Source organism: Anastrepha ludens, chromosome 4 (genome assembly GCF_028408465.1).
Source record: "Anastrepha ludens isolate Willacy chromosome 4, idAnaLude1.1, whole genome shotgun sequence".
Taxonomy (NCBI): Eukaryota; Metazoa; Arthropoda; class Insecta; order Diptera; family Tephritidae; genus Anastrepha; species Anastrepha ludens.
The window spans coordinates 1,976,054-1,989,042 of record NC_071500.1 but is presented as its reverse complement, the minus strand read 5'-3'; the positions used below and the strand labels follow the sequence as shown (position 1 = coordinate 1,989,042).

Sequence of the window (12,989 nt, the reverse complement as noted above, 5' to 3'; positions counted from 1 at the left end):
GCCTTTCAAGGTGGCCGGTGTTACGCCAAATGGCTTAGAATTTTAATTTTTAATTTAATTTTATATATTTAATTTAATTTTAATCATTATTATAATAATTTGTTAAATTCCATAATTTCTCATAACGTTTCAATATTAAGCTTACTGTTTTCTAAAATACTGTTCAATTTTCGTATATGAATTTAAAAATATCACTATATATGTATAAACACCTATATTACATAAACGTAACAGAGCAATACATATTTACTGTAATTACATAAATTTGAACTCAATCCGTTAGGCTAAGACACTATAAAAACTCGAATTTAGAAATAAATAAATCACTTGTGAAGTTACCACCGAACGCGCTCGCATTTTATTTAACAGGCAATTGTTGTGTTCGCGCATCCTTCCCACGTAAAATAATTCATCTCAAAAACGCTTGAGATTTTTCAGTGTTACTGATTTTGACCCCGACAATACTTTTAACGTATTTGGAAGTGTAAGATGAATGTTTGCCAACATTTTCTGTTTTACTCTGCATAAGACTCAGAAGACATATTTAACCGCCGTAGCCGAATGGGTTGGTGCGTGATTACCATTCGGAATTCACTGAGAGGTCGTTGGTTCGAATCTCGGTGAAAGCAAAATTAATAAAAACATTTTTCTAATAGCGGTTGCCCCTCGGCAGGCAATGGCAAACCTCCGAGTGTATTTCTGCCATGAAAAAGCTCCTCATAAAAATATCTGCCGTTCGGAGTCGGCTTGAAACTGTAGGTCCCTCCATTTGTGGAACAACATCAAGACGCACACCACAAATAGGAGGAGGAGCTCGGCCAAACACCTAACAGAAGTGTACGCGCCAATTATTTATTTTTTTTTTTTTTTTAATAAAACTTTTCCCTAAAAATTGTGCTCCAAAATTGTTTGGATAAGCAAAGCTGAAAGATCAAAATGGAAACATGTTCTAGATTTCGCAACAACATCTACTGAGTGCAGGCTCAGTACTCCTCAAAAAATTTCATATTGCCATGCATCTCAAATAATATTTGAATGTACATTTTTAGGTTCGTAACTTTTATTCCCGGTATTTTTTTTCAGTTTTAGCTACCATAAATATTTACAAGAATTTATAAAAAAACGTTGGAATTGTGGAAATAAAAAAAAAATTATAGTTGTTTATTTTTGTACCAATAATTCGCGACTAATGACTGCCCCTGACGAAAGCATTACCTAACTGGAAGTAACTGATTATTGAATCTAAATGAAAACGAGTAGAAAATGATTTCCAACTTTTCAATCTCACTCGGAACTGAGAACACCACCAATAAAACGAGCCGGAACAAGTATCAAAATGCAGAATAGGCCTGTCAGTTTCCACTGATACTAAAACTATTACATAAACGACTTGAAAAATGGAAAGAAGTGGAAAAAGCCTACCTAATTTAAAAATATGCCAGTACCACAACAACGGTTCAAAACGCTGTAATTTAGAATCAGATATCTTTCTAGACCTCAGTGGGAGTACACAGCACTTTGAGCTAAAATCACGCCGTTTAAATTGTTATTAGATTTTGCCAAAATCACTTTCGACCAACTATTATCAAACGCTTCTGAAATCATCCCATCTTCTACAATTATGATTAAATTTAATGCGAGTTTTTGCCATCGTGTGTGATTTTAAACATGACTATGTTGACACTTGCTCAAGCATATCTTCAGCCACCTTCTTCCGATGATTTTTTTTTAAAGAAATTCAACTCTCTTGGAACGAGTCGAGCAGCCACGCGTGGTGGTGTAAAATATTGCGAATTGATTCATGAGACACGATATGGTCACGAGATACCTCCCTCAAATTTAAATGATGGTTTTCCAGCACCATTTCCTTGACTTTGTAGACGTTTTCATCCGTTGCAATTAAATGCCAAAACAAATTTAGACATTTGTAATGCACGCTTTTTAAATGAACAATTCCCGATATTTTTTTGACAGAATGTTTTAACGAAGACCCCAAAACAGCCCGCTGCAGTTATCGTTAAAAAATTGAAAGTAGGTGGCTATTACAGAAAACCATCCTCAAACTGGGCGAAATTGTTTACATACGCTTGATTCTGGGGTATATACGCCACGAAACAAGTCATAACTATCAACGAAAAATATTGCTAAACTTATTAAATATGCCAGAAAATATAGACTGCGATGATGACTTTTGGGATACAGAAATTTGTGCAAATGATTCCAAGTTTAATTTATTTATACCTGATTTTCGCCGATTTGTATGGCGCAAGGAGGATCAACAAAATTCTGAATAAGACGGTAAATCATAAAAGAGGCTTTGGTAGAGGTCATGGTATGGGAAACAATGGGCACAAAGGCGTATGCAGGGTAATAACCCAAAACTTTTTGGTTTCTGTATCACGTCAAATAAGTATTGTCGCAGCCTCCACAGAGCTCAAACCTTAACCTTAAAAAAATAGAAACGATGAAGTGAATTTCGATCTTCAGCAAAGTACAAGTAAAAGTTTTTTTGATCCTTTTTTAAGCTTTGGGTAGTAAACGAATTTTTCAAAATAAATTTTCTTAAGAAATAGCTTTCTATTGTTGTTTTTGTATCAACCTAAACATTCCCCATACTGTTGGTTTTTGGATCACTGTATACACATAGGTGGGCGACCGCCGTAGCCGAATGGGTTGGTGCGTGACTACAATTCACAGAGAGATCGTAGGTTCGAATCTCGGTGAAACACCAAAATTAAGAAAAACATTTTTCTAATAGCGGTCGCCCCTCGGCAGGCAATGGCAAACCTCCGAGTGCATTTCTGCCATGAAAATATCTACTTGAAACTGTACACAAATAGGAGGAGGAGCTCGGACAAACACCCAAAAAGGGTGTACGCGCCAATTATATATATATAATATATATATACACATAGGTAAATTCTATTTCAATAAGTTCACAATGCTAATTCATTCACTGAATTTAATGCACACTAAGTTTCTTTAAGCAACCAAATAGTAAAAATTATTATTTATATAAATAAAAACAAATTTTTAGAATTTTATAAAACTTAAGTTAGAATCGTTCAACACTTAAAAAATTTCAAGCTGTGGAACGTTAGGCTGGATATTTATATTTAATATGTTAAATCATTCACCAAAACTTGTTAATGAGACTAAAACTATCAATTTAATTTTAAAGTTTTTCCATATGGATTCAAACGCGAGTCAGCTGGTGAAGAAAGTTGCATGGCCACAATGCTTCAATACGTTCCTTCACCAGATGAAATGGATAAGAGATCCAAATAAGTACAGTTTGAGCGAGTGCACCCATCGGCTCAGGATACTGATGTGTAAGCAGAGCTAAAAGAGCAGTAAAAGAGCAAAGTCCCGCGGTAAACAAAATAAAAAAGGGCAATTCCTTTTTGGGGTAAACTGACACCTCATGAAACGACGGAAGCAATTCCCGATCAGCGCACTCTGTACATGTCGGATAGGGATAGAATAAATGGCCGCGCTCTAACGGATACGGTAACATACGAAACGTACCTTCCCATGTACAATGCAATAAATTTAATGCTCCATCCACATTTTTCCAATGTTTTAGATGAAAAAAAGCATATGCAAGTGCCTCTGAATCGCCACGCTTCAATATGTGTTCTGGTGGTAGAATCAGTGGTTTTGTTTCCAACAAATACTTCGGTACGTGTGGATTAAATTCAACAGCCCGATGGATCGCTTCCACAGCACTCATTTCAACTGAGCTAAGTCCACGTTTTGAGGCTATATCGGGAGAAAATTTATCTGCCACTGCACGTGCTTTTAACAAAGCAGCGGTGTAACATATTGTTGCCGACTTAGGTAACGAAATGTCATCATACTTAGCCAAAACTGCTTGGCAGTCGGCATATGCTTGCATCTCAAGCAAAGTCTCGATGAGATTTTCATGTACGTTTAGTACATTCATTATAGATGGAATCTCCTTACTTAGATCACGAAATATTTTTGCGGCCTCCTTCAGTTTTCCAAGCTTCCGTGCACACATTGCTAGACGTCGCTTAATATAGATTAACACATTCGTATCACGACGATGTATACCCTCAGCTATAGGACCTTGATGCTGGGTGGCTTGTGATCTCCGATAGTTGGTCTCTGCTACTTTTAGTGCATTTTTTAAAATCTTCTCCGCTTCTACGATAGTAGTTGCCTCTTCTTCGGCCAATAAAATATAAGCAGACGCACAGTCTGGATTGATTTCAAGTGCATTGTGAGCCGATTTTATTCGCTGAACAGGGTTGCGTTCACGCCAAGCGGTTTGCATTATTTCGTATTCTTCTTTTCTAGTATCACCTAGACGTAGAGCATTAATTGGATATAAGGATTTATAATTCGCATATAATTACCTTCACATGTAAAAAAGGTCTGATGATCCTGTGCACTTAAATTCATGTCGTAATATGTAAGAGGCTCTTTACTTGTTGCCCAAAAAAAACGTTGATATTCCGCTCCACGATATAAATTCAACGGATTTCGCCAAACTTTGCACTCCGGCATTTGCTGACTCGCTCCTGCTGTCTGATTACTATTACTACTACCCGTCCCATTTGCACTTCCATTATTTCCATTCCCATTAGTCTCGCTTTGAGTCTCACTTCCATTTATCCATGGGCTAATATGGTTTATTGATACTTGTTCTTCAAATAAAATAATATAAATAATAAGTTAGAATAATTTTTTGCAGACGTTAAGTGTTTACCTATGAACGAAGTCCCATATTTACGAAAATACCACCATTCAAATATTAAAATCAACCCGGAAATAAGGCTTGATGTACCAGTCAGAGCAACATAAAACTTTGGCGTTAGTGTGCTCAGGAATACCGAAGAATCCCACATCCTGGACCTCTACTTTACTTCTCACCAGTTGTAAGTTGCAAGTTCCACCAATGACTTAAACAATAAAAATGCCCAGCACATTTATACAATAATAGTATTGTTTATAATATTTGCGTGCTTTCTTTTCCACTTCACCTTCTTTCCACCGATTTACAGCGATTTGTATTATATCTGTAATCTGTATTGCAACTAAATTCTTTGACAATCGTGCATTTATTGTGTTCGTAAATGCCAATTTCGTACAATATTAAACGAAGTCTTACAAAACCTGTTCGTATTTCTGAGACAATTTTGTTTGGGGGCTAATTGACAGCCGAACAAGCAACGGTATATAATTGAATAATATGCACCGTTTTGCTAGAAAAAAAAAATTAGGTTCGGTAGATAGAACATTTTCCTAAATTTTGTAGTGATAACCCTTGGACAGTCCATGTCGTTCAGTACTGACACCGAATTAAGAAAACATTATAAATAGCATTTATTTACTTGAAAAAAAAAAAAAACAAGGCTAAGCGATTGTTCAGTGGTAGTTGCTGCTCTTCTTTCACTAAATTAGTTTTTACACAAAACAACAATAAATCAGCAGACAGAATTTTTTTAGAAATATGTTGCCCTATTAATGCTTTAAAGCAAAACACGGGGAAATCCCCATTTGTTCTCCCGCCCCTGTCCACAGTATTTTTGCGTAAAACTTTCTTCTTCGTAGGCGGCCTTCGGCCGCACTGCAAAAAAAATCACCCTTAATAGTCAAACACCGTCTCCGCTGCACATCGGAGTTTTACGTGAAGCGGAACTGTATTTCGAAAATCATATCGATATTGTATTTATTGTATTTATGAACTCAATATATACACTTTAGAGGTTGTAAACCCCCATTCCTTCATTATTCTAACAGAAAAGAGTGTGTGGAAATTATGTTCCTATGTTGCTTCGTTTTCAATGGCATTCTATTATTTTTTTTATTTTTTGCTTCTGGCAGCACTCCATTCAGCCATGCTTTTCAGTTATTGTAAATTTAGCTGGCATATTTGGAGTTAGCAACTTAAAAATGCAATATAAATGGTTAATTTGTAGTATAAATAAATAAAAAGAGTTAAAAACGTATGTGTATGTTAATATAGTTTCAATATTTATTAAAATAAATGTGATAAATGCACTTATTCTATCAAAATTTGGTGAAGATAAAAGACAAACTTTATCAACAAATAACTTAAAAACTATTATTAACAGAATAGTGTTGGTGCTAGTTTTAGCAAAATAAGCACGAAGTGAACATCTCCTGTGAATTTCATTGAAAAATTCGTAATATTTCTCTCAAAAGAAGTGATGGGAGAACACATGGGGTCGGAGCCCAAAACACAATCAAACGAATAGAAGAGCAAAAGCGATGAGTGGCAACGCCAAATGCGAAAAAATAAAAAACAGTAACAAACAGACAAACAAATGAGCAGATTCGTTAGCCAGAACCAAGGTGGATTTAATAAGGTGACAGCATTCACCCAGCTGAATTTTTCGCCGTAGGTATGGCTTACGTCAAAATGATATGCTTTGTTTGTATGTATTGGTATGTTTGCATTCGTATGTTTACATTTGCTTGCTGATTTTGACATGATGCTTGCACCAAACGCAACAACAAATACATGTAGGGTTTTACTTATATGTGTTTGCTGTCACCTGTAATAAATTCGCCTTGGCCAGAACGAAATTAAACATTTCAAAATTCAGTTACAAAGAATTATTTCAGTCGATTGATTCGTTGTTGATTTAATAGCTACAATTGACGATTTATTACCATATTTTTACATATTGCCAGGTTGTTGTTGGAGCAGCATAAACATTCCCCATACATGGAGAATGATGCTGAAGTTACAGTTCTTGTCCGGGTCGTTGCGGTTAAGCAGAACCGAATGTCGTGGGAACGTATGTATGTACATAGCACTCTGTGCTTCGATTAATACATACATACGTATTTCGGGACTTGAAGAATTTGTTTTTGCATTTGTTAGACAAGAATTCGGTCATTTGGGTTTTACTTTTGAATTCTTGTATGTAAATATGAGTAAGCTACATGTCGTGAAGTAGGTCATGGTTGCTTCAGTATATACATATGTATAACAATATATGAATTAAAGATATCATTGCGCTTTTGCTTAATTGTACACATACAATATATGGAATATGAAAAATGTGGCATTTGTTTAAAATGTAGAAATATTTGTCGAATTTGTTTTTTATATAAGCATAACTTCTTAGATTCATTGTATGCCTACCAGATTTTATGCACAATTTGCCGCAATAAATTGCAACTGTCGAGCTGGCTACGGTGAATTTGTCTTCTCCGACCGATTTAATAATGACAATTCACAGAATTCGTAGTCCATGAGAGTTTTCAATTATTAAACATAACGAGATAACTAATTATTCCTGCTGTTGGAGCAGCATAAACATTCCCCATACATGCACGGGGAATGCTGCTGGAGTGACAGTCCATGGCAGAATATAAATCCGGGTCGATCCGGTAACGTAGAACCGACTGTCATGGGAAGAATTATTCCTCTTATCCTTCTATTGAATGCATAATTAATAATACCTAGCAAAAATTTTATTATAATTAAGTATACAAACTTGTTTTCTTTGCCGCCATCCATTTTATTTAGTTTTTACTTTGGTGGAATATTTCGGTGTTTTTGGTTTGTTTCATTATTATTAACGATATGAAGAAAATACAAGGAGAAGGTATAGCTAATTTAATTGCGCTATTGGCTGCTAATAATAAACAATTTGAGGAAAACAGTTGTTGTTGTTGTAGGGAATCCGTAAACGACTTTTACTGAGGTTTCAAAAAATTATGGATAAAGCGTCTATGGGCGTACATTTTTTCTTTCTTTTATATGAATGCATAGTTAATACTACCTAACAAACATTTTATTAGAATTATGTCTGCAGATCTGTTTTCATTGCCGGCATCCATTTTTTTAGTTTTTATATTTACGTTTTTCTCTACATGCGTAAAAATAATGATCTATTACACAGAAAACACAGGGTTGTATGTCAAAAAGTATGGCTATTATCTACGATTATTTTATTATGTAAGATTTTGGGAGACAAATTTTGTATGGGAAATCTCGCTTTTTAATTACGGATTGGAAATTAAGCACGAAAAGGTAGATCATCTAAAGTGTTTTCCAATAAGAGGTGTTATTCTCGTAAAAGATCAATGGTTTCGTTGCTTGTGTGGCACGTAGCGCCGACTTGTTGAAAATAAACGTTATCCAGATTAATACCATCCAATTCCGGCCATAAAAAGTCGTTAATCATCTCTCGATAGCGCCATTTTTATTAATGGCGTAGTTTCTACTTGTCAAATATCAAAAAATGACAGCTTCAAAAGTGACATCTACCGAAATAGCGAGCTATTCAAAATAACACCTGTTATTTGAAAACCCATAGCATAGCAAGCGTGATAACTGCTTAAGCGGCTTTGGCCGAGTTTGACAAAGCGCGCCAGTCGTTTCTTTTTCGTGCTAACCGGCGCCAGTTAGAAACACCAAGTGAAGCCAAGTCCTTCTCTAACTGATTTTTCCAACGCAGAGGAGGTCTTCCTCTTTCTCTCTGCTAGCACCAGCTCGTATAGCATCGAATACTTTCTGAGTCGGAGCGTTTGTATCCATTCGAACGACATGACCCAGCCAACTAAGTCGCCTGATCTGTATTCGTTTCACTGTGTTAATGTCGTCGTAAAACTTATATAGCTCATTGTTCCTGCTCCATTGCTAACGTGCAAGGGTCCGAAAATCTTCCACAGAATCTTTCTTTAACCCTCCAAAAAACGCCTCATCGGATATTGTTATCGTCCAAGCTTCTGTGCCATACGATCGGACAGGCATGATGAGAGCCTTACAGTGTTAGTTTTGCTCGTTGGATTTCAAAGTTGAGATTATTAATGCTGATTCTTAGATAAACGAAATATTTTACAACCTCTAAATCATAACTGTCAACTGGGATGTGTGTACCTGTACGCGAGTTCGGCGATTGCTTATTTGATCACAGGGGGTGCTTCGTTTTGTCCTCGTTCACCACCAGACCCATTCGTTTTGCTTCTTTATCCAGTTTGGAAAAGGCAGAACAAACAACGCGGTTGTTAAGGCCGATGATGCCAATATCATCTGCATACGCTGGTAAATGTACACATATACATATATATTATATAATTGGCGCGTATACCCTCTTTGGGTGTTTGGCTGAGCTCCTCCTCCAATTTGTGGTGTGCTTCTTGATGGTGTTCCATAAATGGAAGTTTTAAGACGACTCCGAAATGTACGAAACGAATATTTTTTATGAGGAGCTTTTTCATGGCAGAAATACACTCGGAGGTTTGTCATTGCCTGCCGAGAGGCGACTTTTTCTTCATTTTGGTGTTTCACCGAGATTCGAACCTACGTTCTCTCCGGACTACGAATGGTAGTCCACCAACCCATTCGGCTACGGCGGCTGCCATGTATGCCGTACGCTTTATTTTAAAAAATTATGCCTGAGCGATTAAGTTCTGCGGCTCGGACAATCTTTTCCAGCATCAGGTGAAAGAAGACACTCGACAGCCAGTGATCCTGTTGCAAACCTCGTTTGGTATCAAATGGCTCGAGGAAGTCTTTCCCATTTCTGAAAGCGATGTTGGCATTGAGCAACGTCATTCTGCATAGCCTTATTACTTTTGCGGAGATACCAAATTCAGACATCGTGGCATATAGGTAACTCCTTTTCGTACTGTCGAATGCAGCTTTGAAATCGACAAAAATATGGTGTATGTCGATTATCCTTTCATGGGTCTCTTCCAAGATTTGGCGTATTGTGAATATCTGCTCAATTATGGATTTTCCAGGTCTAAAGCCACACTGACATGATCTGATCAGTTCGTAGATGGTGGGATTCAGCCTTTCACACAATACGCTCGCTAGGACCTTAAACGAGATATTTCGAAAAGTAGTCCCGCGGTTATTGACACAAATTACAATCGGCTTTTAGATAGATATTTAAATAGATCAGCCGGCAGTCCGTCGGGCTGAATTGGCTGGCACTGCGTGTGATCGCAGCGTGTCCCTATAAACAGCATCCTTTCTCTCCGCGACAGCATGACATTCCACGTCGTACCAATTGTTTTTCCGGGCTAGCCGAAATCCAATCTCATTTTCGTCGTAAAAATCGAGAAATGTTGCTCGATTGCTCCAGCATGCCGGATTGAATGGCAGTACTCTCAGAAAGCAGGAGTGAGAGTCGAGTGACGAATCTTCTGACTGTCTGTTGCGATTGTAGCTTTCCGGTGTCATTCATTCTTCGTGTAGTTAGATGTATGTTTTTTGCTGCACGGAGGCGTGTGCGTATTTTGGCTGCAACAAGATAATGATCCGAGTCGATATTGAGCCCTCAGATCGTACGTGCATCTAAAACACTAGAAGCGTGTCCTCCATCTAGTGTAACATGATCGGTTTGAATCTGAATCAAAAATTCCATCCTTGCTCACCCTAGCATTGAAGTCGCCAAGCACGATTTTTACGTCGTGGCGTTGGCAGACACGTAGTTATTGTGCAGATACAGAAGGTGACTTCGCTATATCAGTTGATTTGGTTTTTTTCTTTCTATTTGCATGTTGAATGTTCAAGTACTCTGTTGTTGTTGTTGTTGTAGCAGTATCTTTGCCCTGTCAGTGTAGTGTAATCACCGGTCGTTTCCGTCTAGCTCATCTAACGGTAAGCCCAGGAAACTGGCTGTTTCGACGGGTTGGGTCCAGAGGGAGAGAGGTGTTAGATGAGTGGGTTTGATGGGGCATGTGAAAAGGTGGTTAGTGTCGTGCGGGGTGCCTTCACATGCCGGACATATGTTTAGTATGTCGGGGTCGATTCTGGATAAGTAGGAGTTTAACCTGCTACAGTATGCAGAACGTAATTGTGCCAAGGTTACGCGGGACTCTCGGGGAAGCTGGAGCTCTTCGTCTGCAATTGGTGGTGGTTGGACTCCGATAACGGCATTCGGAGGTCGGGAGCTTAAGAAGGTGGTAAGGGTCTCCCGATGAATGTCGTTTATGGCCTGTCTGTACACTGTCCGATCCTGGAGTGGTCTATCTGTTTTGTCCAGTATCTCGTCCACGTAGTTGAGGAAGTGCCTCCTAATGTGCCAGGGAGGTGGCTCAGGCTCAAGCCGGTGTCTGCTTGGGTGAGGCCTACGGAGACACCCTAGCAGAAACTGCTTGCTGAGCAGTTTGTTATGCTCCTTCACAGGAAGCATGTGAGCCTCGTCGTGCAGGTGTTATATGGGGGACATCAGGAGACATCCTGTCGCGGTCCTAATTGCAGTATTTTGGCAGGCCTGGAGCTTCGTCCACTGCGTATCACTAGTTCCAGGCGACCAGACAGGCGCAGCATAGTTAAGAACCGGTCGGCCTATTGCTTTGAAAGTCGACAGCAACATTTCTTTGTCTTTGCCCCAAGTGCTGCCGGCAAGCGACTTGAGGACCTTGTTGCGATTTGTACTCTCGTTGCAATAGCGGTTGTATGCGCTGAGAAGGAGAGCAAGCTGTCAAAGGTGACTACCAATATTCTGGGGTTGTTTACTGTCGGTATTGGGGTATCATCGACGTGTACCTGAAGTTGCAACTTGACCTACTTTGTCCAGGTGGTAAAAAGGGTCGCCGTGGATTTAGTGGGAGAAAGTTGTAGGTTCCTCGCAGTAAAGAAGCGAGAAAGGTGGGCGAGGTAGTCGTTTACTTTTGTGCATAGGCCATCAGTATCATTGCCCGACGCCATTATCGTGCACTCGTCGGTGTATGAGACCAGTGAGACTCCCTCTGGTGGCTGGGGGAATTCGAAATGTAGAAATTAAAAAGCAAGGGAGAAAGGACTCCACCCTGCGGTACTCCCTGCTTTATTTTTCTCTGTTTTGACGTTTGGTCTCGAAATATCACCGACGAGTGACGACCACTCAGGTAGTTCGCGGTCCACCTCTTCAGCCCTGGCGGGAGTGTCGACTGTAAAATGTCATCTACTAGCGTGGCGTGGCTGACTGTATCGAAAGCCTTTTGTAAATCCAACGCTACTAGGACAGTCCTCTCGCAGCGCGGTTTTGGTTTAGTCCGCGGTTTACCTGGGTGTTTATGACGGTGAGTGCCGTGGTGGTGCCGTGCACTCTTCGGAAACCATGCTGGTGTGAGGCTGGAGTGTTTTGTAAGGAGTGGGAGGAGAAGGGCTTCAAGCGTCTTCACTACTGGGGAAAGGAGAGTTATCGGACGATAGGACTCCCCTTGGTTGGCGAGTTTCCCTGGCTTCAGTAGTGGGACCACTCTCCCTAATTTTCACTTATCAGGAATGATGAGAGTGGCCATAGACAGGTTGAAGACCTTGGTGAGAAATTCTACTCCCAGTGGGCCCAGTTTTTTCAGCATCAGCATGTTTAGTCCGTCAGGGCCAATGGCTTTAGATGATTTCATATGTTTGATGGCCCCCTGAACTTCGTCGCTGGAGAAAGCAAGCGGTGCACTGTTGTATGTCAGTTTGTGCAACCGTCTGGTGGCACAACGTTTGGATCTGTCGACCGGAGGATGCAGTATAAATTGCCGGCTAAAGTAGCTCGCGCATCTCTTCGGATCCGGCGAAGTACGACCATTAAAGGTGATATGCACCTTGTCGTTTTGCTTCGTCGGGCTCGACAGAGACCTTGCGGTGGACCAGAGCTTGCTCACACCAGAGGAGGACTTCAGATGCTCTACCCATTTGGTCCGCTTGGGTCGGGTTACCAGTTGCCGGATCTCCGAATTGAGATCCTTTATTCGAGGCTCCCCGGGATCGGCCTGGCGTAGGCGATCACGCTCGTTCGCCAAAACAGCTGCTTCGGCTGGGAAATCGGGACGTATGTCCCGGATCCGTCCAGCGGGTATGAAGCGAGCCGCGGCGGCTGTGATCACCTTGCGGAATGCGCGTTCGCCTGCGCGCATATCGGTGGAAGTGGGTAGGGCTGCGAAGATGTCCTCAGTAAATTCCGCGAATCTGGTCCAATCAGCTTTGTTAAAGTTGATATATGACCGGTGTTCCGCGGAAACAAAGTCGGCAGGTTTCTCGATCGAGATGA

At 39.9% G+C, this 12,989-nt stretch overlaps 1 protein-coding gene across 1 annotated transcript; it reads right to left on the bottom strand.

Moving 5' to 3' along the window:
• Window positions 1-2,977: 2,977 nt before the first annotated feature.
• LOC128861539 (protein ST7 homolog) lies at window positions 2,978-5,357 on the bottom strand. The gene is made up of 3 exons (XM_054099740.1): window positions 4,736-5,357; window positions 4,383-4,673; window positions 2,978-4,329 (listed from the first exon to the last, which is right to left on the bottom strand). Exons 1-3 carry the CDS (start codon window positions 4,872-4,874, stop codon window positions 3,197-3,199), a joined length of 1,563 nt encoding a protein of 520 aa, XP_053955715.1. The 5' UTR covers window positions 4,875-5,357; the 3' UTR covers window positions 2,978-3,196.
• Between the last annotated feature and the right edge of the window lie 7,632 nt (window positions 5,358-12,989).

Excerpts from the sequence above, each read along its gene's own strand:
- LOC128861539 (XM_054099740.1), bottom strand. The coding sequence starts at position 4,874 with ATGTGGGATTCTTCGGTATTCCTGAGCACACTAACGCCAAAGTTTTAT. Across the intron at positions 4,674-4,735 it reads ATATGGGACTTCGTTCATAG|AACAAGTATCAATAAACCAT; the intron begins GTAAACACTTAA and ends TTTTATTTGAAG. Across the intron at positions 4,330-4,382 it reads GACCTTTTTTACATGTGAAG|GTGATACTAGAAAAGAAGAA; the intron begins GTAATTATATGC and ends CTCTACGTCTAG.